The 25,854-nt window shown below is 39.9% G+C and overlaps 2 protein-coding genes across 5 annotated transcripts in view; one reads left to right on the top strand and one right to left on the bottom strand.

The window, feature by feature from the left end:
- Positions 1 to 780: 780 nt before the first annotated feature.
- Positions 781 to 3,302, bottom strand: fkbp7 (FKBP prolyl isomerase 7). Its single transcript, XM_069698784.1, has 4 exons — positions 3,072 to 3,302; positions 2,813 to 2,964; positions 1,461 to 1,588; positions 781 to 1,206 (listed from the first exon to the last, which is right to left on the bottom strand). Exons 1-4 carry the CDS (start codon positions 3,299 to 3,301, stop codon positions 1,045 to 1,047), a joined length of 672 nt encoding a protein of 223 aa, XP_069554885.1. The 5' UTR covers position 3,302; the 3' UTR covers positions 781 to 1,044.
- A 1,309-nt stretch (positions 3,303 to 4,611) lies between these two features.
- Positions 4,612 to 25,854, top strand: part of glsb (glutaminase b) — a 35,241-nt gene continuing 13,998 nt past the window's right edge. Inside the window, exons 1-13 of one of the 4 annotated variants that reach the window (XM_069698780.1) lie at positions 4,612 to 5,020; positions 11,282 to 11,378; positions 11,560 to 11,681; positions 12,505 to 12,634; positions 13,998 to 14,077; positions 15,469 to 15,632; positions 16,386 to 16,444; positions 21,288 to 21,320; positions 21,973 to 22,031; positions 22,318 to 22,384; positions 23,419 to 23,469; positions 23,987 to 24,163; positions 25,333 to 25,464. In XM_069698780.1, coding sequence (XP_069554881.1) covers positions 4,710 to 5,020; positions 11,282 to 11,378; positions 11,560 to 11,681; positions 12,505 to 12,634; positions 13,998 to 14,077; positions 15,469 to 15,632; positions 16,386 to 16,444; positions 21,288 to 21,320; positions 21,973 to 22,031; positions 22,318 to 22,384; positions 23,419 to 23,469; positions 23,987 to 24,163; positions 25,333 to 25,464 — 1,482 coding nt within the window. In that variant the 5' untranslated portion in view covers positions 4,612 to 4,709. The other 3 variants (XM_069698779.1, XM_069698781.1, XM_069698782.1) reach the window with 3 other exon arrangements.

Raw genomic sequence — 25,854 nt, 5'->3', positions numbered from 1 at the left:
CTGAAATATGATGTTTGTCTTCAGGTACAAGCTCACATGTCTGTTACATCCACCTCAGCTGAAATCCATGATGTCTCTTGTTCTTTTTGTATTGTAGTTTTTCACATGCACTGTTTACTTTGCTCCAAAATGCAAAATTTGGTTCAATTGCAGTACAAATTTTGGTTTTAACCACATAAATACATAAAACTTGAATGTGCATTTCATAATCAGATATATTCAAACATTTAAATTATTTCACACTTGTTTTTATTGGACTTCCTATCTGAGAAATATTTTGATAAGATTCATTTTAAATCTTTCAAACTGGAGTCACCCGTGGAGCTGTACAATGATGTGACAGTGCAGTTTACAGGGCAGAAAATTCACTTTCTTCTTGTGTCTTGCTAAACCTCAAATCACAAGATAGTCAAGTTACAGTTTCAGTTTTCACAACATTGAACCTGCAAACTGAATCCATGTTTACCAAAACTTAAAAAATAAAGAAACTTTAAATGCTCAAATTTAGTGGTATTTGCACAAAAGTAGGTATCACAGTAGCCCGTACCTGCACACATTAATACTTAGTATTAAAATTGAGATGCTACTTTGCAGGATGGGAGACAAGGACTCCAAACGTCTCCGTTCTTGATATCATTTCCGGTTTTTTAAAGGAAAAATCAATCACAAATTGACTAAAAGCTAAAACATTTCCAAAACATCAGTAAAAAATGTCCCTTTGTATTTGTGCCACTGAACTGATGCTGAAGAATAATATGGGAAAATTTAAAAAAAAAAACACAGAAAAGGAAGTGATACACTTCTGTACTCCCACAGTAGTTTCTACAAAAGTGGGGATTTCAAAGGGTATTTTTGGAAAAGCATGGAAACCAACTGAAGTAGAAGTGGTGAAGTGTTGACAGGAATTGGGTATAATAAAAAATAAAAAAATCCTAAACACATGAAACAGTGAGAACTTCTGTAGTCGGATATTCCCTTTCGTTTCATTGCCTATTTTGTTTTGTTCTCTAAATAATCAATAAACTACAAAAATACCCTGCAACACTAGAGCTCATCGTGTTCATAAATATTGTACTCCTTCGCACTGATCAGTCCGTCTTTGTCGTTGTCGGTCTTGCGGAATATGTCGGCCATGATCTTCTCGTAGAAAGGCTCATCACGAGGCTTCCCAGTTCTTTCATACTCCAGTTTCAGGTATTCTTTTACCTGAAAACAAAAGGAACACATTACTGTTAACACTTCAGAATAAATAACATTATATAACAAACCCCTGTTGTGCCACACTAGCAGAATAAATCACTGCAAATGATATTAGAAGCAGGCCATTAACTTCTTTTGTCTTCTTTTTTAATGTGCTATTGATAATACAATTATGACTATGTTGTGGATTGACAAAGTAATATTCTTTTTTTTACATTTAGCTGTTATAACTACAGTTACAACAGTTAAAGTTCAGTTACCTCATCCTTTGTGAGACTTCTGTCTTTATCAACGTCCATCCGTCCAAAGGCCTCCATGCTGCGAGGCCCGCGGGACACGGCGAAGACCTCCACCTCAAAGACCACAGTAGCATTGGGCGGCACGGGACCTTTTTCAGTCAGAGGATACAAATAAACAGAACGTCAAGAATTTAAAAGAGCATGTGCAGTTATAATACCAGAAAGAGGATTTATGATTATTGAACATTTCTATTAGTTTATAGGCTGGAATTGTGAAGTTGGATCCAAGGAGACACATTTTTCTTTTATCTGATTGGTGGTTCAGCTGCATTTTTCAGACTTTATGTTGAAATGAACAAAACACAAGTGTGATTTGGTTTTAGGAGCAAAATTATGCAAAAATGTTCAGTAAAAGACCGAAACTGATTCAACACGTTAATCCAGCAGGAATCAACCCCAACCAGTGGAGGCCGATGCTCCGCCCACCTCTCAGCCTGGTTCTGTGGAAGGTTTCTTCCGATTAAAAGGGAGTTTTTCCTTGCCTGTGTTGGAGATTTCTCCTCCTAGTTTACGTGGGAATTATTGAATTGTTTGTTTCCTCTGTATAATGTTGTAAAGCTCTGTAGTAAGGACTTTACTGTGTTAAGTTCCCCGAGATAACCTGTGTTGTGATTTGGTAGCCTGGCTGCACCGACCGTCGCTCACAGGGTCAGTTTTCTTCGCTTGGGTTTGGTTCGCATCAGGCTTGTGATTTGGCGCTATATAAATAAAATTGATCAAATCGAATTGAATAATAAAGCAACATGCAATCAGTGGTGATTTTTTTACTGAGAAGAAAAGAGAAGCAGAGCCTTAGATATGTGTATTGTTGGTAATTATGAAGCAAACTGGTACAGGGGAAACAAAAGCATGCAAACTCAGCAAAACTATTGCCTCCACAGCAACCTTAAATGCAACACCAGCATCAAATAACACAAAGAAGCGAGGAGGTTTGCAGTAAAAAGGAACCAAATGTAAAAGAAAGACTGTTACATTTTTTTTTTTAATGCATGCAAGGAAGAGACAAAAGTAGAGACCTCTCAACCCCTGTGCATGCTTACAGTACACATGCCGTGGAGAGATGAGAAGCAAACACTGCGAGGGATGTGATGCCCTCTCAGCTAAAGTGCTGTAAAAGAAGACAAGACAGCATGAAGGCAGCTCTTCAACCACTGGACCAATAATAGACAATATACACATAACTGGATATACAGTCTATACATGCATCAACATGACTGGGTCAACTTACTAAACCTTTAAAACACTCTGCAACTTTGAGCTTCTTTTGAGGGACACACAGAAAACAGAAACCACAGTCTCTTGCATTTATTCACCTTTTCCTTTTTCTCCGAACGCCAGGGAGGATGGGACGGTTATTTTTCGCTTCTCTCCAGGACACATGTCTATCATCCCGATGTCAAGGCCCTTGATGACTTGTCCGACACCCAGCACAAACCACTGAGGGTGGCCTTCTTTGTCTGAGCGGCTGAAACAGAAATAATTCAGAAACAAAAAAACAACATCCAATCAGGGAGGGTGCATTTGGAATAAATCTTTTTTTTTTTTTTTTTTTTCCCTTCTCAAGCCACCAACCTGCAGTAGAACTGGGAACCATCTTTGGCGAGGTACCCATCGTAATGAGCGTTGATCAGATCTCCTCTCTTGCTCCTCTGATCGCACTCCTCGGGTTTAAATACAACTTCAGTCTTCACCTCGCCTTCCAGCTCGTCTTCAGAGGCCCGGACGGCCCATGAACTGAGTTGAGAGGACACAAAGAGCCACAGTGTGCAGCTCACTAACTTCCACATCACGCCTCTGTGCATTCGTGGCAACTTCTGCGAGAATAAGTGACGTTTGAACTCGTCGTAGGGAGCTGCTGCCGAATCGGAAGAAACACTAATATGCCCTGAGTTTAGACTGTCAGGATAGCGCACAAATCGAACCTTTCTCACCATAAGTGAGTGGGCCAAGTCTCGGCCGTGACCCTGCTTCATTCACCTCTAATTGGACCGGAGAAGCTTTGTGGTGCCGATGATGGATGTTAGGACGCAGCACGGTGCCTGAGGTCTTCCTGACAGACTATACTCAGGGCACGGAAAACCCCAGTTTAGATTACGTGGAATAAATGGATAACTAACTGGAGGAGGAAAATACGTAAAAACATACAAGATTAAGTCTGCATCACAATTGTTTTATTTGACTATATAAAATCAAGAGGAGGTACAGCTGGGCTACAGGTACACTGCTTCTCGCCTCATAGAGCCTTATTTATAATTTTACATATCTAATCTAGTGGATACCAGGAGGAAAGTAACTAAGTACATTTACTCAAGTAGTCTATTTAGGGTCATATATAAGACACTTTTACTTTGAATATTTCCATTTGAATGCTGCTTTATACTTCCACTCCAACACACTTCAGAGGGAAATATCTTATTTTTTTTACTCATTTGACAGCTTTAGTTACTTTTCAGATGAAGATTTAGACACAGTGGATAATATAATATAATAAACCCTTAAAAATGTGAACATTGGGAAAGATTAAACCAGTGGTTTCCAACCTTTTGGGATTTTTATGTCTTACAAAAATCAATGTAGTCAGGGTCACATTTGGAGTTATTTTTCACTTCTTTCCTCTGTCAGTAATCATCTGATGAGCTCTCAGATTTATCTGCTGTCTGCTATCTGTGATTATTAAGCTGTAGATAGATAGATAGATGGATAGATAGATAGATAGATAGATAGATAGATAGATAGATAGATAGATAGATAGATAGATAGATAGATAGATAGATAGATAGATAGATAGATAGATAGATAGATAGATAGATAGATAGATAGATAGACAATTTATTAAACATTTTGTAAAAACACATTCACTAACAGGCCACATCCGTTTATTTAAGTATTGATTAGTACAGTATTTAATATTTATCAACTGTAGAAGGAAAAGACCTTGCCAAGAGGTCAAAAAAACAGAACAAGAATTGATTGACAGGAAAAGTGTCCAATAGCTAACTTCAGATTGTTATAAAATATGGTTAACCGGCGACGTCACTATGTTTCCACCAATGAGCGGCGGGGGGCGTGAACGTGCGGCTCTATTTATTTTGGAACGCACGAGTCCGTGAGTCATCGCCTCTCAGACAGTCAACGTGGTCGGAGTCGTCAGTGAAGAGCTCCGCAGTTGCTACCGGATATATTTCTCTCTCATCGCTTGACAGGATTGAGATGTTACATTTTAGGTTTTCCACAGGGCTTAAGGAGTTGTTTGAAACCACCCTGAGGCGTCCCCTTCTCGGCTGTAGCCAGAAGACCTGGTTTCCGACCCGCCACTACCGCTTCGGCACCGCCTCCGTTGATGCCAGAGCTTTCCCGTCTCAACTGAAGCGCTTCCATGCCGCTTCGCGCCGCCCGCCGCTCCGTACCGCGCCCTTCGCCGCCCCGTTCCGCTCGTACTGCGCGAAGACCGAAGGTGCTCCGGTGGAGCTGGACGAGCAGCTGAAGAAAGACGGCGTTGGCAGCGAAGCAGACGGCGACAAGTGAGTTTCAAGTCCCTTCTTGTGGAATGAGCTGCTTGACGACCGTGATATGATGATGATGATGATGATGATGATGATGATGCCACCGCTCGTGAGTCATGACGCAGACATGCGCGAGTGGATGCTCGTAAAAACGCATTTAAAAGCGCTCAATAACTACCTACCAACATCTTCTCCCGGTGAGACACGAATGTATTCCATAAAAAAAAAGAGAGAAAAAACAAACAAACTCATCCGAATCACGTTTAATTCATGTGTAAGGATTTATTCATAGCTACGTATGATGGCCTTTAGCGGCAGCGGCAGCAGCAGCGATGAGACCATGTGTGACTTGCTCATACCGGCTGCAGCCTCCGCTGGCTTTGTGCCAAGAAGCTGCATTTACACGCAGTCTTCAAACAGTTGCGTGTGAAGTGAACTCGGACTTCATTGGGATTTGAATTGTCCACAGCGACATGGAGGCATTTTTCGGTTATCTATCTGCTCCAGAGGAGATAAGAGGCAGCGTGGTGCAACAGTTTTGAAAGTGAAACAGTGCGTGTTGGTGGAGTCAGAAATTGACAGTCAAGTTTATAAACCAGCAGTTCACCCACTTATAGACTGTTCTCAGACCAGCCAAAATACAAGAAAGTCCTTCATGTAAAAAGACTTTTAAACTGTCCTCAGCCTGTGTCAACTGGTCTGTGAGGCGTCCAGTGTTTTCTGCCGTGACCTCCCACTCTACTGACCTACTATTGAAGTACAAGTCCTGGTTTGGTCCCTTTGATTGATATATTATTATATATCATTAGATTGTTAATACTGAAGCATCGGTGTGTGTGAGCACCATGTTGCGGTTGGAGCTGCTGCGGTTGGAGCTGGTTTGAAATACTTCATATCCTGTTTTATAATCAGGAACAGCCTGTAAATGTGAGGTGTCTGCAGATGATTACTATCGGAGGAAAGAAAAGAAAAGAAATCCTGATGCATAAATCTATTTTTGTTTGTTGGACTTTTTATCTGCTCTTTGATTTTTGCTGAAGAGGGAAAAAAAAAAAAAAATCACCGTTTGGTGGAGCTTTTAACAAGACATCTGACATGTGGCTCTGACTTTCTGTAAGACGTCAGAAGACAAACAGGTTGGAAACCACAGGTTTCATCTTTGACCATTTGTCACATTTTAAAAGCTTGTTTTATCATCAATTGTGTCAAATCTTCGTTTGAAGCAGCTATTTGCAGAGCTGTTCAGTTAAAGTGAGGCGCACTCTTGTATCTCGTGACATTAACGTGAAGCTTGATTGTAGCACGAAGCCCGGTTGTGATTTTTTGAAGTCCAGGAATACCTTTTTGAATCTTTTCATTATGGATGTAAACGATCCAAACTGTGATTATGATTACACATTTCCTACTTGGCAGCGACTCGTGTCCATGTTTTCCTTTTTGAAGTGGGTGAGTTTTTCTGAGCCAGCTCAGTGCAGTCAAAAGTTTCTGGGATATTTCCTGACCTAGAAATTAAGATGCACGTGAATGACGCAGCATCGTCACTTAGATAAGGACCAGGATGTTGTGGTTTTCCTCTGTACACCCTGCTTTCACATAACCATTCTGGCTTCCTGATTCTTCCACTGAAGGAACTTTAATGAAGCGGGACACAATCTGTCGTCTTGTTCTGACGTTTCCTGTCTGTTTTCCCGAGGGGGGGGGATAAAAGTCCCAACTTTTATTTTTTTTTAAAGAATTTCTGATTTGTTTTTAAAAAAAAAAAAAAAAATTTTTTAATTTTTTTTTTTATTGAGAAGAACATGTTTTTTCCATGATGCAGTTTACGCTTGCCGGCAGCGTTGTCATGACAGTAATGCATCACATCTGTAGTTGGCTCTCATTGGAGCGTTCGTCAACACGGTTAGGATCACAGTTCGTCAACACGGTTAGGATCACAGTTCGTCAACACGGTTAGGATCACAGTTCGTCAACACGGTTAGGATCACAGTTCGTCAACACGGTTAGGATCACAGTTCGTCAACACGGTTAGGATCACAGTTCGTCAACACGGTTAGGATCACAGTTCGTCAACACGGTTAGGATCACAGTTCGTCAACACGGTTAGGATCACAGTTCGTCAACACGGTTAGGATCACAGTTCGTCAAGGAGAACTCGATGATTTTCACCGGTTTAAAGCTGTTTGAAAAGCACATACGACTCCACTTCAAGACAAGCTTGGTCTTTTTTTTATTTCTTTGTGTTTGTAGCTCTAGTTGCTCTTTTGTTGGTCGTTTCATATATCTAACGCTCAGTTCAGACCAATAATTAGCGACAAGATGAAACCGTTTTGGAACGTGTGAACTTTTAGAACTTAAGGCACAAAAAAAAAGCATGAAAAGTCGACCGTTAAAACAGACGTACGGAGATTTGTTGTTGTGGAGATGCTGACCCGTCTCGTCGTGTTGCTTTGGTGTAAACCGGCAGCTGTCCCGAGTGTTGCAGACAGTTTAAAAAAAAAAATCTCGTCGCCTATCTTTGGTGAGAACTTGGCTAAACTGCACACAATGTGTATTACGGCGCTATTCTTCTGTCCAATAATGTTTAATGGCTCAAAAAATGTGGGTCATTATCTACTGACTTTGGGAAAATGTGGGTCCTCCTGAAGTTAGACCAGTTGAGAACCACCGGTATAAAGTATTTTTTTTACTTTATACCGGTACAACAATATATTGGTGTCCCAATACATGTTCTTTTTTTTCCTTCTTTTTTTTTTTTAAGACTTAAAAACAACTAAGAGAGCTTCCATTAACATCGCACTCTACTCCCAGTGAAATGTTAACTCCTCCCGAGCATAACAAATATGGTGAAAACAAAAGCCTGGTCTTTTCCTTGTATCCAGGAAACTCCGAAAGTGTTCTGCTTACTCCAGTGAGCAGCCATTCAGCGGCAAATGGACCGAGCCATCTGCCCGGGAGGATTTTTAGACGGACGAACGCAGGCAAACAAGGTGTTTTAAGCAATATTCACACCCGATCTGTTTGCAGTTTAAACACACGCCGCTGCATTTGCTCATTTAGTTTAGTTTGTGTCGGCTGGTGTCAACAGAGAATATAAAACAGATCAACAGCAGGGTTACGTGAAATTGATATGTTAATTCAGCCATCTGTGGAACAGTGACGAGCTTTGGACACGGTTGATACGCGGCCTGTAATAATGGCTTCTAAAAGGAAATATTTGATGTCTTCTGGGAATGAACTCGGTCCTTATCTGCTGCCTAGAGGATAAACATTTTAAACTACCAGGTAAACACAAAGCACTCAGGCGAGTATGATGTGTCATCGCTCGTCGACATTCAGCAGACAAAGCAAATATACTTTCGTGATTTAGTTTTGAGCTTCTGTAAAGTTTAAGTGACAGGAAATGGATTTATAAACAGATGCAACTGAGGCCGAGATATTCTGATTTTAGATACCTAATTCAAGCCAGAGAAGCCGCCGGGTCCTACATTTCCCACAATGCAACCAACCGAACCTTTTCTTTAGACCCGGATAAAGGTGTGGTGTTGCCAGAGTCCACCACAACGATGCTCTGCCATTTTTGATCTCGGTGAGGGAATAAAATGTTTGCATTTATATTAAAAGACCTTTTAATTTTTAACGAGGCTTTTAGGCATTTTCAGGAGCGTGTTAAATTGGACAAAAACTGTTGCAAATAGCAGCGTTATATTGTAGACTTTATTAAATTCAATTGCTCGAAAGGCATTTGGGCAATATATGTGAACTTGCCATTGTATGAACAACGGTTACACAACCTTGGAAACAAAACCACAGCTTAGCCGGACATAAGCAAATACCATAACGCCTCTTTTGAACGCCTCACGTTGAATACAGGCAGTTCTGACAGATTTGTAGTTTCGAACCCAAACTGGGATAACCCCGACAACACTCGTTGACAAATCTCTCCCACAGCCGTGGGAGACGTCATACAAGCGTGACTGCTTTATGACTAATGGATTCACCCTGATGCGTAGAGTTGGTTCCCCTTTTGAATTGCCCCAATACGTCCTGTTTTCTGCATGCACGCGAGGTGTGTCATCTTTGCTTTTCCCGCATGGACACACCTTGACTGGTGCCTCGACCGGTGCAGCTGTTGATTCTGCTGTCGACACGGATGTCAATAACTCTCCTTGAATTATGCAGACCTGACAGACAGCATTTCAGTTGACGCGAGTTTGTTTGCTCGCGTTCGCTCGCTGTTACCTCGGCTGTATGTGGAGTGTTTAGGTAGGTAGGTAGGAATGTAGTATGTTTACTCTGTGGGGAACAAAAGCTGTGCCAAACGGAGAAGAGATGAAGGCTGGGAGGAGGTGCGCGCTGAGGCTACATCCACGCGAATATGTTTTGATTTTAATATGCATAACTTTTGCCAGATTTGCGCCAAGCGTCTAAAACTACTCCGGACTTTTAAAAACGCCACAGACGCCGTTTTATTTTAAAAGCAATGTCTTGACTACCGGTGGTTAATACAAAATGGATAAAAAAAAATCACAGACCTTGTTGTCTATGCTAGCAGCCGCATTTGAATTTGACATTTTTGTAATGATACTACTGTCTACATGTACAAATACCGAGCATTTCCTGTGTCCTGTGGCTCTATTAACCTGAAATGGCGCGCTTGATTTCTGTGCGCCGAAGACGAACTAGAACCTGGCGGCATCGATTTATTAATTCAGCTGTTGTTCTCGGAAAAGGAAAGATAACTTTTGGAATGTCCAGCTTGGCCCTGATTAACCTCGGCGAAAGATTACTTCCACATGTGGAAAGAGCAACAACAATAATAAGGGCGCCCATGGAAAGACTCGCAAAGGTAGCGTGCACGTTGTATCACCTGAGTGACGAGCGGCGACTCCGGAAAACCGCTGGCATTTGGAAAATCCCTACAAGGTGCTTCAGTCGTCATCCGACCAGTCTGAAAGGCCATCACCATCTTCCTGAATCCAGACTTCATCAAAACACAGAGACCCACCGGTGAAGGATTAAAACAACCCCGGCTGTAACCAGTGAATGCAGCAATAGAAAGAGCCATTTCAGCCCCGTTAGTGTGGACGTAGATGGTTTTCATCTTGAAACAAACACCCCGTAGTGTCAATTTAACCTGAATACTGGAATTTCAAATACTAACGTGTCCGTTGTGCAGCGCGGCCGCTGTCGTGCAACGTCTCGGTTTAATGGAGATTTTCATTGAAATGTGCTGTCACATTAAAGGTTGCTTTGAAGGGCATCATTTCTTCTTCAGAGTATGAGCAAAGCAGTTTGAGGCTACTGGCTTTGTTTGTGGTCCGTCTTGGTGAAGTTAAGATGCACTGGAGCTTTCCTTGAACTGAAGTTGTGCATTTCAAGCAACAGTTGTTCAAGTTGTGTAACTCCCAACTTGTCCCGTAAACCAAACTTTGAATCCTATTCTTTACTGAGCCGACTCGGCCGCGCTGCAGACCGTGCTTCTGTGTCACGGCCGGCATGTGAACAGGCCACGATGTTGGCTTTATTAATCCAAGAGCCTCAGAGGGCCGAGCACGACTACAGACAAGAGAATTCCTGGAATTTAGGCCTGGTCTGACGCCGCTCCAGACTCTAGTGTCAGTGTGAGTTAACGCGTAGCATCGGGGCACCAAAATATTAGAGGTGCGGGATCAATATTGGGTAACTCGTCAAAACCAAGACCTTTCTGCTTCTGGTTGTGGCTAATTTTCCCCTTTTTAGTGCCCGTTAAGCTTCGACCGCATCATTATCTCTGCTATAAAATGTAACGTTATTTGTTGTGAAGACACACACACACACACACACACACACACACACACACACACACACACACACACACACACACCCCTCTGTGACCAATGCTGCTTGTTGCTACTGTGTGTCCCTGAAATCTCTTACAAATGTGTTAAGACTGTATCAACAGCCACAGATAAGCTCTAATGTGTTTACACATGCAGGACAGGTGGGAAGAGGCTTTATTATGGCTGGTGTTAAAGATCAGTCCTGCTGCATATCATCCAGGCTGTGGGACTGCAGTTATTTTAATTAACATAACGGCAGAAGTGTATTTTGTCCTGCTTCTCTGATTTGCTGCTAAAGCCGCAAACTTCAGTCCAGAATGAACTTTAAAATAGTTTATTTACAACGTAAATGTCACCTTAAACAAAGTCATTTTTAGCAGAGCTTCCTTCTGTGAGTACTTTAAAGTGACAGGAAGTACTGTTTCTTATACATGTATCCCTCTACCACTTTCTAACGCAGGAGAAGAAATGCAGGAATTCTTCCCAGTTTGGAGGATTTGCTCTTCTACACAGTCGCAGAAGGTCAAGAGAAGATTCCTGCTCACAAATTTCTCACAGTAAGTCCTTCAGATTCAGTTCAGCTCGGCGGCTTTTGGTCGGGAAAAATAAATGCCGTGCAAAACTAGCTGCTTTTGGTTGTTGCCTCTTACATATTTTCTTCTTTTTTGTTTCTAAACATTCCTTAAACCTATTTGTCTTTAATAAACTTTTATTGTTGCTTCCGTTGTATCATTTCAGGCCCTCAAAGCTACGGGACTTCGCACCGGAGACCCCCGACTGAAGGAATGCATGGACACCCTCAAAGAAACTCTAAAGAACTCGACAGACGGCGTCACACTGGACCGGCAACTGTTCAAGAAGTAAAGCTCGTCGTGTCTTGCTGTTTTCTATCTTCAATTTTCATAGTGTCACTTTCTTTCTGTCTTTTCTCTCTCTTTTTTAAAAAAAAAAATCACAGTCTACAAGAACCTGCACTCACTTCAGCCTCAAGAAAGTATTAAAACACTTTGATGACCATATTTTTTTAATGATGCAACTTCAAAAATGGATGTTATATAAATACAAACAGCAGCATTTTGGGACGCATCGGATCCTTCTAGTCATTTATAAAGTAAGAATTATATCAACGGATGTGATTTATGGTTGCATCCAAAATAGGAATATTATCGACTTATGTTTATTTCATAAAGATTCCACTCGGTGTCAAACACATGGTTTCTAGTACTATTACAACGCTAAAAAAGATTAGTAAGATTGTAAGATTAAATAAACATGTATTTAGCCGACGATAAACTTTTTTTGTTTGTCATATTTAAGCCAGTAAAACCTCAAGATACCCTTAGATACAGTTTCTCTAATAGCTCCTGGATACTTGCAGATGGAAAACACTCACTTATACTCAGTGATCTAAAACTTGAGGATAAGCATCTCTGAAACCATCCAAAGATGTCACATAGGGTTCATGGTCTCACTCCAGCAGTGTGAGAACGATCATCCATCACTACATGGGTTCATGTCGGATCAGATGGAAAAAGCTGATCAATATGTTACGATGAAGCTTCTTCATCAAACTACTCGCATTAACATTCACCGAAGTTTGTCAGACTTCAGAGTTGCAAACTTGGTTGACAAACTTTTATTTTCAGTTGCATGCAGTCCTGCTGTTTGTGGTTTATTCATCAGGTGTGTCCAGAGCAACATTGTCCTGCTCACTCAGGCCTTCCGAAAGAAGTTCGTCATCCCAGACTTCCAGTCCTTCTCCTCCCATATTGATGAGCTGTATGAGAGTGCCAAAAATCTCTCTGGAGGGCAGGTGTGTCCTTCGATCCATGACTCTTTGGTTTTTCTCTTTTCTGCTGCGTCATAATTATTATTTACAGATTCACTACCATCAGTCTGCTCTGACAGTCAGATGGTATCAAAGGTGTAGATCAGTCTTTGATTACGTATCCAGACTGCAGCACTCTGATCTCTAATAGCAAACCGCCATCTTGCACTTGGAGGAAAAAAAATCCACCCTCAAACACGTTGAATGAACAGTTGTGGCGTTCCCGGCCGCGGTGAGCGTTAGCGGCTACTTTCACACTGGAGTGGAGATTTGGCAGCTCCTCTTCTGTTTGTTGAGTCATCTCTCTGGTGCTCGCTGCTAAAATGTTCAGACATTCAAAAAGAGAGGAGCGAAATCATGAAACAAAGAATTAATGGCAGTTATTCCCCATCATATAACTCTGCCTCAATGAAAGTCCTTCTTCTTTACATGTATAAAAGAATCTGGTTCATTTCTGTTGTCAGAAATATGAAAGGGTGTAAAATTTTGATTTGATCATGGGTCATACTCACAAATCCCATCTGATGACCAGGAATACAGTAATCAATTGTGTTTCTATACGATGATGCTGGTGTCATTACTTTCCGGGAATCTTTGTTTTATTGCTGTACACCAGTAAATAGTGGTAGTTTTAGTCTTTGTTTTAAAGATTTATCCACTCTGAAGAACATTTTTCAAAATTCTGTTTTCAGGTGTCCAAAACAAACACTTTAGTGATGAAAATTGGAATCCCATTTTTTTTTTTTTTTCTTTCCAATTTTTACAGAACACAAAGCAGAAAAAGATGCAAGGGGTAAAGTAGAAATTGTTTTAATTGTTTCAATGCACTGATGTCAGTGTGGAAAATGAACTGAAAGATATCCGGCCTCCATTACATTTCTAATTCTTGAGAAGGGTCAAAAGTGTTCAAGAACAGCATTTGATGTATCATTGCAAAAATATTTGCATTTATATATACTTAAAAAAAATATAAAGTTAGCGGAATTAATTTGACTCAATACTGGTATCTGCATCAAAATTCCAGTATCGGCTTTTCATTGGACAAATCATTGTTCATTGTTTCAAATCAGGCCAAAACTCTCCCGAATGATGAAAATGACTCCCTGTAGCAGTGTAAGTTAAAGAAGAAAAACACTTCGTCCTAATTTATCTCCTTTTGATTCGAGTGTCTGTGGGTGGATTATTCCCTTCTCATCTGCAGATGAGGATTTGACCCCTTGTCTTGTTATTGTGTTGTGTCGCTGGTGTGTGCCGTTCCATCGAAGCGTGAGCCGGAGCCGACGTCAAGCGCTGTAAGACGAGCCGCCGCTGCGCCGACACTCATTCACCTGCTCTGCTTCTCTTTCAGGTCGCGGACTACATTCCTCAGCTCGCCAAGTTCAGCCCTGACCTGTGGGCGGTCTCTCTGTGCACGGTTGACGGACAGAGGTGAGACAGATTTTAAGCACCGCTGCAATTTTTCATAAATTATGGCTCATTGCTTTGACGGTTTGCTTGATGTTTCTATCAATGGTTGTAATGGTGGCGCTCTGTTGTGAGTGTTCCTGTGTGAAATCACTGTTCTGCCTCATGCTGGTTGAATAATTACTCGGTGGCATCCAGTGGTTTCAGTGAGGAATGCTAACAGGTCAGTTTTAATATATTTGAACTGGAGCAACCGGAAAACAATATTTACTGTTTTTTTTTTGTTTGTTTTTTTGTAAAACCAATACATTTCAGAGTTAAATATAACCAGACCAGAGGTGCTAAAATGTATCCAATCCCCAAATATTTTTAGTAATTTGAGTACATGGATTTTACTCCTTAGATCTCCCTAACACGCAGTTTGTGCTGTTTTTGATTTTATGTTGAAGTTGTGAAATATTGGGTTTTATATTCTGTTATAACAGTGACCATTAGCAAATCTACACCTCTTATGAGCAAAATATACATGCAGGAGTATAAATACTTCTCAAAATGGATCAGTAAAAGACCTTTAAGGCTAATTAAGATGTTTTACTTACTTCTTATTGAAGACATTAAAGGCAGACGTCTTTTATTCAAAAAATGCAAGCAGAAAGTAAACTAGTCTGGTTGTGTGATCTCTCACACTAGTAACATTTACATTGATAGATTTTACATCAGACATTTACTTTATATATTTTTTTTAATTTAAAAGTTAAATTCTTTTGGCCAAAACCAACAGCAACACTATTAGAACTTCTGGAAACACGTGATTGTGACCGGTGGGATTAAACGGGTAAATCTGAAGTGTCACAAAAAGGTTAATGACGCTCAGGCTTTGCTGTATTTGACTCCTCTGTATCTCGATGGTGGACTGAATAAAAGAAAAGAAAATGCAGTGAATCTGACTCGGCCTGTGTGAAGCTTACATAAACTTAATGGCCTCATTTTATTGTGTAATATTCAGGTGTTTGAAGCCATGAGTACTTCCCAGAAAACAGACAGTTGTCCAAAATGTGGTGTTTTGATGTCAGCAGCTGTTTTGAACGGCCTGTTCTCCGATAGTTGGTTGTAAAATTCCATCAGGTGTGTTTGTTATGATTGTGGAACAGAAGAAGTCATAAAGATAACATAGTTATGTTATCATGCTGTAATTCTCTGTCATTTGAGTTAATGGTTCACCTGAATACTGTCATGTTGTTTGATTAATTACTGGTTATTAATGAGTGCTTACGTTTGCCTCTATTTTTATCGTCCTTTTCATGTTTCTTCAGGTCTTCCACATGTGGAAGTAATTCAGAATTTCCAGCTTCTAATCGTTTAAATTTTGGCTGCCTCGCCTGCTCAGATAACGTGCTTTCTTTTATCTGTCGTAGACACACGGTAGGAGACACCAAGGTTCCCTTCTGTCTGCAGTCTTGTGTCAAGCCTCTGAAGTACGCTGTCGCCGTTCACGACCACGGCACGGAGTACGTGCACAGTTTCATTGGGAAGGAGCCCAGTGGCCTCCGTTTCAACAAGCTCTTCCTGAATGAAGAAGGTGAGACTTCACAGTTTGATTTTCCTTTAGAACCCAAACACACATTTTTCCATAATGCAGTGGAGACGGGGGAGGGGGTTGTCTGTGTAATATAAATAATATAATATATCAGACATTTGCAAATGTGAAATACGACATATATGTATGTCATATAAATATGACATGATATAATATAATATCCCATCCCAATATCCCATAAACCCTGCTGGAGTAATTCAATCATCTGAGCTTGAACCAACGAGGTCGAGTCTGACGGTTCAGGTTATGAATTACAAACTTAAGTGTTCAGACATTTGCAAATGTGAAATATGACATCGAATAGACGGCATTAAAAAGACTCAATTGGTTAAATGCCTGGTGCTTCAACTTCAACTCTCCTCGTGTTTCTTTACCTTTACCATGTTTATTGATGTGATTTACGTGTTCATTTGCATGTAGTGGGGAAGTGAGATCCGATCCAAAGTGACCACTTGTTAATGTCGGGTCTGCACAGGCACTTGGTTACTTGCCATGCAACTTTCCAATACAAAATCACATATTAAATTCATTATGCTGCTTTTTTGTTTATATTTTACTAAAGGCAGCGCACAGCCTCGGCTATATATTTTTTATATCTGAAATATCTTAAGTCAACATGTGCCCTGTGTATCCTTGTTTCTCATTGTTTGATATGTCTATAGGCAGAGCTCTTGGACTAAATGTTTGCATTTTGATCCTCAACTGCATACTAACGGAGCTCTTGTTGTTTGACAGATAAGCCCCACAACCCCATGGTGAACGCTGGCGCTATTGTTTGTAGTTCACTGATAAAGGTAAAAACAGTCACACTTTTCCATTTTTTTTTTCTTTTTTCTTTTGTTTCTTTCTTCCTTTGTCTTTTTAAGTCATTTCCTCTGAAACCTCCTTTGTGTAGTGGATATCACTGAGCTGCTTTATCAAGTAGATAATAATGGTGGCAGATAAGACTTTGTTGTTAACAGTAGCTTAATTAACCTACTTTAGTTTGAACACAACAATACCCACTCAAGAATATTCACATTAATGCAGTTTGAATGATTGAACATCTCTCCACACTTGTAAAACCATCTTCAGATACTCTTTATGATTTTTGCCGTGTTGATTCAGCAGACTTTTGACTTTCTACGCGTTTTATGACTCTTGACTCAGTTTATTAGCAGTATTTATAGGTCGCTACCTTAGTCCAGTGCCATGTGTCTCTTTGTGGTTGATTAAGACTTGTGCTAATCCTTCCTGGAGGGCACTTAGCCGCCCCGGCACACGCTGTTAGTGTACCAGCTGAAAATAACCTGCATGGAGAGCAAGTCAAATGCAGGTGCACGCACACCAGCAGCAGATAAGAAGTCGGGCACCAGAGTTTGGTGTCGCTCTTTAGGTAACTCGGCGTGAAGAGAGATTAATCTTCCATCAAACCAAACCAGCTCAACTCAGTTTTACCTGTAAAAAATGAAGGGATTAAACCTGGCTTTAACGCTAGCTTTGTTTTCATATCAACAGTGTAACATTTTCATGCACTTAAGAGTATCTTTACGAAGCTCAGGCGTGGTCATAGAAAGAAAAAAAAAATTATATCGAGGCCACGTTTTACTACATTGAGCGCACAAAATGATATTGCGTCGGCACAACACAATTCATTCCCACGTTGGGATTAGTTTGTTCCCACGTTGGGATTAGTTTGTGCGCACAGCAGGCTCTCTACTAATCATAATGCACTGCATATTCTTCAACTTGTGTAATCGCACTGACTAATTAATGACTAATGTTGCCTAACGACCAACTTGACTTACCGACACTTGAAGCAGGTGCAATGCACTTTACCCTTCAATCAGAAAACCTGTTGTGCTCTGGGAACATGGTCTTGATATAAATCTTTTTTACTCTCCGTGACCACTCCCGGACTCGGTAATTATTGATCACGCTGAGGTTAATTTCTAATTGTTTAACCCTGACCCAGCTCTCTTGACTGACTTAGTGCAGTCAGTGAATTATTTGCAAACACGTGCACATGTTTACTCACACAAGAGCTGCCTATAACACCATTACGATGTGCCAGCTCGCAGCTGCAGAATGGTACTGCAGTTTTTTTTTTTTGCTTTGCAATGTCTTTAAACAAATTTATTCACTTGAAGGAGTGGTGTTTGCAGCGGTTTCTTGAGATGGCCTTCATGTCCACTTTTTGTCCCAAGCACTTAGACTTTGACCTGAACCGTATGACTAATGAAGCGTTTTGTCCTTACTGCATTCACATGGCTATTGCAAGAAACAGTAAACTGACAAAGCTCAGAGGTGTGATGATCAGTTTTTTTTTTCTTTACTTGAGTGGAAGCAATCCAAAGAGAGAGTCAAGATCCTTGTTGGGTCATTAAACTTTAGATGGTGCCAAAATTATCCGTCCTCCATGTATGAAGAGAAATGATGAAGCATGTGGCCCAGTTGAAAGTAAAAGGCAACAGAGGAGATCAGGTCTGTGCGTTTTCAGTGTCTACATGTTGTTGACATCCCATTTTGCCCTTTTTTTTTTTTTTTTTTTTATAAATAGATTTTCTGTTATGTGCTTGATTTCCATTATCACCCTACAAATATGACTATTTAATATGAATGTACTTTGACTCATATTATTGATCAGATAGTCTCAGATTACCGGGGAATCATTCAGGCATTTATCTGAATTAAAACGTTGCCGTTTGGGATTTTGAATGCAGTGATTACAGATGGGATATTGGCAGGCTGTCACAATACAAAAGCACAACCTTAAGAGAGTACAACCACACGCTCTCCCTTTTTAAATCACAACCACAATCTTTACTTTGCATTTAAAACCAAGATGACCGCTGATGTCCAATTGTCACTAAAGCCAGTTTGCAATGGTATGTTTTTGAAATTATTTCACGTTGCTGCTAAACTTTGACGTTTCTATTTCTGTTGTCACACAACAAAGTCCAGGATTCACAGCTGGTTAGCAACTTAGCATTTTGTGAGCTCACAAGTGTCGTACAGAAGTAAAAACTAGTAAATGGAGCCTGACTGATTTATTGGTTGGCCAGTTTTATCAGCCGATATTGATATATCACAGATATAATAGTAACTTTATTTTACATAACATAATGCAAAAAAAGATGCTGTAGTTAATGTAGAAATTGTTTTGTGTTTTTCTAAATTTATAGTCGTTTAGTTTAGTTGTAAGGAATAGTTCAACATTTTGGGGAATTACATTTCTGTTTTCTCACAGAAGTAAAATAAAAACAGAAAATGAATATAAACCCCACACCCCTGTGTTAAAGCTACTATAACACTCATCAATATTCTTCTATCAGTAAATGGATGAATCCCAAATGTAATTTAGAAGGGATGGCGGCGTACTAATATTCCTACAAAGAGCTATCACACAACTCTGCAGCTTCTCTCAGCCCAACATTGAGTTTTAGTATCTTTAAGCGCATTGTTTTGGTTTCATGGTGTCCAGTTTTATCGTTCGGTCTCTCAGCTCCTATCAGCTGTGTTTCCAGCCGCAGCAGGAAACATTAAAAGCCTCTGATATGAACAACTGAATGCCGCCTGCTCAGCACCGAGCAGCAGACACATCGGCTAAAATCTCGCACTATTCCTGAAACGGTGTGAGCAGAGTTATACCAAGACAGAGCAGAAGTACATGCGCTATATTTTTAAGTCCTCTCTTTCAGGAGATCTTTTTGTTCTCTTCTGTCGGATACCACATCATACAGCAAGCTCCTCCTTACACGTTAGGAGCTTTATAATAGCTGCGCTACTGTGCCTGCAGAAATCAATTCAGACAGTTTGCCCAACAGTTTGCTTATTGATTTACGATGCAGACGGAGAGGTGTTTTACTCTTCCATCCCACAGAACACCTGTCAAACTGCCTGCTAAGCTGCACAAAAAACTAAAAGATTCAAAGACATCACTTCACGTTTACTGGGAAAGATCATGTGTATCTGTTGCTGCGTTCAAACGGAACTCGTGACTTCGTGGTTACAACATGGGGAGTCGTGTGCACCGTATGTTTGGCCTTCAAGTGGGTAAGTGATAAAAACTCTGTTGCTAGGCAACCGCAACGTGGACGGCGTCTAGAAACCACAGAGGCTAACAATTTAGCAAGTTAACAGGCGGCTAAAGTAATGCAGGAAATGCAAAGTCACGGAGAGAAATGATGAGGCCGTTGGGAAGATCAAGGTTTTCCTCAGACGTAGACTATTATCTAAGTTATGAAGACAAACACTACCTGACTAGAATTACAATATATTATCTTAAAATCCAATGAAAAATGTACTTCCATGGCCTCTGACATCACTGTAAACATCAGCAAATACGTCACAACTAGTGAGCTTCAGGTTATGTTCTGACATCGTGAATACCACGAGAGGGCGCCGTTCATACAGACTCTTTTCGTGTACACGATAAATACGACCCCATTTGAACGCAGCATGTGTCCTTTTCATCAACATCAGCTCACCATTGTCATCAGTGTCTTTTAATGTTTCGCCTTTTTTTTTTAATTTATTTTTTTTAAATGTCAAGCTGTTGGTCAGGTTAGCTTTAGTAAACCTCGGTGGAAAAACTCTATGCGATGGTTGCCCTGGCAGGATGCCCCAAACTGTTGTTACATGGTGCTTGAAGGCTACATGTTGTTGCTGTTTTTGTATGTTGCATATTTTCCAGACTTAGGAACTGTGGGAAATAATGACTGCTGCTGCAGGTCAAATGACGTTGGTAATTTTTTCTTCCTTTTCCATATCTATCCCCTCCCGATACCCCCCTCCCCCCCTCTCTTCTCTCTCTCTCCTCCAATCAGCTCTGTAGAAACCCCATGTAGTGACTCTTTAACACCTCCATCAGTGTTTTTTTTTTCTTCTTCTTCTTCTGCACAGTTTATTGTACAACTTTAAAATGTACACATGAATCAGTACATGTAAATTTAAAAACCCATCCAAAAACATGCATAGTTGTGTATTTTTTAATTTGTAGCAGATACTACAGCACTTTAAATGTGCATGTGTGTCTGTTTTTTTTCTATTGCTGTGTTTTCTTTGTGGGACTAGGCAGCATCATTGAGGAAGGCCCTCCCTGCCCCCTTTTTTCCCCTCCTCCCCTCCCTCCGTTTTGGCTGACAGATGACACACGCACCTGCATTATGTTATCCCATAATAAAAACTTTCCTGTGTACACCCAAATCCCTGTGCATGTCATACTTTATGTAGAAACATGCACACAATCAGGGCTGTTACGTATTTTTAAATAGACGCATTTTACAATTTAAATCAACCTGAAACCAAATTTTCAAACAGTGAGATTAATAATTAAAACTCGGGCAATGCACACGTCTACTAAATCTCCCTTTAACTCCAAATAGACTTCCCTCTTTGTAACCTATTCGCAAACCAATCACATTAACATTTTATATTTACCTTCATATACCTCTCTACAAAACTCACATGATTTTCTTTTTTCTTCTCGCATTGTATTTGTAATAAAATCGTTTCACATCTCCTAATTCTGTAGCTCAAACTTGTCAGCAGTCTCTCATCTATCATTTTAATATTACCTTCTATGATGTCTGTCATCTGCCACGTCTCTGACTGAATGAACTGTACTTACTGCTTATTCTTCTGTTCTCTCCACAGCAAGGTGAAGGCAACGCAGAGAAATTTGACTATGTAAGTATCAGACAGACCTGGGTCAAAGTATTTAGAGTTAACTGAAGTGATAATTTATGAATCTTAGATTTATGGATCAAACAGGGTTTGTAAGAGTCTTGAAAGTTTTTGAAAAATTCTCAATTTGAACTGTACAAATATGCTTGAATTCAAACACACTCCTTGAAAAATACATGACTTTCAACATTATCTGGTGTTTCACAGTCACTCATGTCAACAAAAAAAATCTTTTAATATGTATTTAATACAGCACCATTATAACACTTAGGTGCAGCAAGTGTTTTTTCACAGCGTCTTGTTCAGATCCAGTCACGATAAGCCTGGTTTTACCCATGTTTTATTACTTTAATTTTGTATTTATTAAACAGTCTGTTTTTTAAAATATATAATGTAATGATAATAGTCCAAAATGATTTCAATTCATTGGTGCATCATTTGAGGTAGTGTGACATCTTGATTCTTGTATACAAACAGATGAACCAGTGTAGTATAGCACTTAATACATACGGTCTACTACTGCTAAGTAGTTTGGAATTGGGACACAGATACTGTAAATGTTGAAGGAAACGTCAGACAGGTCACCAATCATTTTTAAAACTGAACCTCATACCGTGAACCACAGTTGATCACTTTATCTCTGCTTTCCCTCCAGGTCATGAACTTTCTCAAAAGTTTGGCAGGAAATGAGTACGTGGGTTTCAGCAACGCCACGTAAGTTTTCAGTGTTTCACCAAACGACTGCATACTTTGATTAATATGCTCCAAATCCCACTGACTCGGGGCAGGTTTTACAAGACCACCACAGGGTCCTCTGGGAAAAGATTAAGGGCTGGGGCTCATGTTGCAGTATCATCACAGGACTGCATGAGAGCTCTGGTTGTACTGTACACATGAGGGGTGGGGTAATGGCATTCCACACACACGCACACACACCCACACACAGTGCAAACATTTCCTTCCTCTGTGTAATGGGAGCGCTCTGCTCATTGTGTAACAGATTCCAGTCGGAGCGTGAGTCAGGAGACAGGAACTTTGCCATCGGTTACTACCTGAAAGAAAAAAAGGTTTGACCTTGGATGAGTCGCACAGCACTGCTCGCTTTGTTTTATTTATGTTTCTCTGCCCTGAAAGCATCGAGAGGAAATCAATATGAAAATGAGATGGGTGGCTTTTTTTGTTTGTTTTTTTTTTTTTGCAAGTTTTCATTTAGTCTCTTGGTGAACTGGTTTGTTGGATAGATTTTTTTTTTTTATTTTATTTTTTTCTCAGAGGCCACATCAGGAGTTTTTATTCACTAAAATTTTTTATTTAAATATATATATATATATATATATATTCACATGTATAATTGAAAATTTTAAAAGAAAAATCTTCAACAATCCACTGACTATAATTCTTTTTGATTTTCTCTGGGATAAAATGGACTCAGATTAACTTTAAATAGGTGTATTTTTCTTTCGCCAATGCAGAGTATAAAACAAAAGATGGTGGTGCTTTCTTGATCTAGAAATGCAGCAGTTTGGTTTTCACGCCGGTCGCAGGATGGTAACAGCTGCACTTTCAGTAAAAGATAGCATTGTCTTTGCTCCAGATTTTAAAAAACAAAAACAAAGTTTGTGTTTCTCTTTTCATTGAGCTCTCGAAAGCATTTGATACCGTCGATCGTTAAAATCCTGCACGTCTAAATGAAGTCAAACCACAGCACTCTAGTCATGCTCCAACACTATTTACATTACACATAAATAACATTGTTTTTTTTTCTCCTCGGAGCTCAGGTGTTCTTTTTTTTTTTTTTTTTTTTTTTAATGTTTACAGCCTTTCTAATTTATAATTCCACATTAAACCCTCACTCGTCTTCATCTTCATCAGCGGGTGATGCTTTTTAAATATCACTTCTTAGTCACAGACTTGTACACGCTTAACTCCACCTCCACCTGTGACACTCACTATTTTGTCGTTAAAGTTTTAAATATACCCACATCACTCTCATTTCTCTCTTGAAAAAGATCTCAAGCTAACACATAAAGTTAATATTTACAACAACATAGTTAATAAATGTGTTTCTACTTGTTTTAAAGTCTGTTTTGTTTCTCTGCAGTGTTTCCCAGAGGGGACAGACATGACATCTGTCCTGGACTTTTACTTTCAAGTGAGCGTTACTCTAATTTCTTTCACATATTGTGAATCTTTAATGAGAGGGTATTGTTTTCCTGCTTTGTCGCTGCTCTTCTTCCGTTATTAATCGTATCCCTGGACTTCAGAGATCCGGGTTCGACGTTTCAGTTTCAGTTTTTTTCCTCATGTTGGCTTCCCTGTACAATACAAACAGCTTCTACACTGTATACAGGAGCTTCACTGAAATATTGTCATGCACTCGATGCAGCAGCATGTTGAATTAAGATCATGCAAAAAAACAAAAAAAAAAGGCTTTATTGGTGTTTTGATGATGGTGTTCAGTTGCGTTTAGATGTGGAGACTCTGAAGGCCACAACATGTGATTGACATCATATTTAAACTGTTTATTAAATACTTGGAAGCTGCATTTTTCTACCACTGTACAGTCATTTATTTATTTCTCTCTCCTTCATGTCCACGATTGAATTTGCTGTTACTGAAAACTGTGATAAGAGAAACTGTACTAACTGGTCCTTTGTGTGCGCCTCCAGCTGTGTTCAATTGAGGTGACCTGCGAGAGCGCCAGCGTCATGGCGGCCACACTGGCCAACGGAGGTATCTGCCCGATCTCGGGCGAGCGCGTGCTGAGCCCCGAGGCGGTGAGGAACACCCTGAGTCTGATGCACTCCTGTGGCATGTACGACTTCTCCGGACAGTTTGCCTTCCATGTAAGTGAAACACACATTATGTACAAGAAGGCAAATCTTGTTCAGGATCTCATGATCGTAATGATTAATTCAGTTTCAAACAATGTCTGCTGTAATTATTCCTGTAGTAATTCTTCCACAATAAAGGTTCTCAGAAGAAACTCTGCTGAAAACATTACAGCACAAAGTAAACTTTTCAAAACAAAACTTTATGAACAAAATAACTGGTTTACAGTCAGTGGGGCTCTTTGCTTTTCTCTTCAACCCCCCGCCCCCACTCCCCCACCCCTCCTGCTAAACCAGAAGTGACTGGGTTTAAGGGAAACGTGGTCTTATCGGGAGAATTAGGAGACCAATCATCGCACTTCCCTGCATTAGTCCAATCATAAAGTATGTGTTAAATTACATGAGTTTGCACAGACTTCACTCTGTGCATATAATATGTGTTGAATTAATATAATATAAAGACTATTAAGCACTTGGAGGATATGTAGTCTGTGTTTTGTAAAGCTGTTAACTCAGGATTTAGTTTTTTAATTTTGAGCCCAATGGTTCTGTAAATTTAGAAAATTAAAAAAGATCAGAATTATCCGTTTTATTTATAAAGCACATTTAAATACAACAAAAGTTGACCAAAGTGCTGCAGAACATCAAACCGAATCAAAACAATCAGACCTAAAACATTAAAGTCAGCAAAGAAAGAGAAAACAAACAAAATTTTAGGAAATTACAATGAATATTATTCATTATTATAGAAAGTGATTAGATACAAGTCTTTTTTCATAAGGTAGAAGTTAAAATAATTACTTATTTTCCTCGAGAAATGCTGAAGAAAATAAAGTATTTTTAATCGTAACAATCGCAAAGAAACTGTGAAATCCTGGAGGGTCTGAAATATGAGCAAGTCTCAGTACACTCACAAAACTGGACAATGAAAGACCTGCAGTACCTTTTTAATGCAGTCATGTTTTTGTATTATTGTCTTAATTTCAAGTGAACAACAAGAAAAAAAAAAAATCCAAATAATTATTGTATTTTGTTTTGCAAATAATTCGATTGCTTTAATTGATGAATTATAGAAGCTGTGTTCGATGTTCTTTACCGACTTTCTTTTTTCAGTTTTGTGCTGTTGCCCGGTTTCGACTGTAGATGCAGCTGATCTTGTGTTATGTAACCGGTGCCTGTTGTAGGTCGGTCTGCCAGCCAAGTCTGGAGTAGCGGGGGGGATCCTGCTGGTGGTGCCCAACGTGATGGGAGTAATGTGCTGGTCGCCTCCGCTAGACAAGCTGGGCAACTCAGTGAGAGGAATACAGTTCTGCACGGTACGTATCGTCCTCAAACAGCGGAGTATATCATCGCTGCAGGATGCACAGAAATATATACAAAAGAGACGGAGCAATGACTGTCAGTCACCTGTCGAGTACTTTTGAAGTGCAACCAAAATGTACAAAAAGAGCGCTGCATCAGATCACCAGCAGCAGCAGTAATAATAATAACAATAAACTTGATTTGTACAGCACTTTTCTAAACTTCAGTTACAAAGTGCTTCACATAAAATAAGCCATTAAAACAAAAACAACAAGTAAGAACATAAAACCTTTGGTGTCACTCAGATGTTCATTCAACTGGTTATTAATGATCATGAATCATTCAGCAGAATTTATGAGGTAATAACTAGGCTCACTCAGAAATTGTTTCAGTCTGACTGCAGC

Source organism: Brachyistius frenatus, unplaced genomic scaffold (genome assembly GCF_029030835.1).
Source record: "Brachyistius frenatus isolate BFR_SWC_R1_liver_20210118 unplaced genomic scaffold, ASM2903083v1 Contig_28, whole genome shotgun sequence".
Taxonomy (NCBI): domain Eukaryota; kingdom Metazoa; phylum Chordata; class Actinopteri; family Embiotocidae; genus Brachyistius; species Brachyistius frenatus.
Note: the sequence above shows the minus strand (reverse complement) of the source record. Positions and strands in the feature narration are given on the sequence as shown.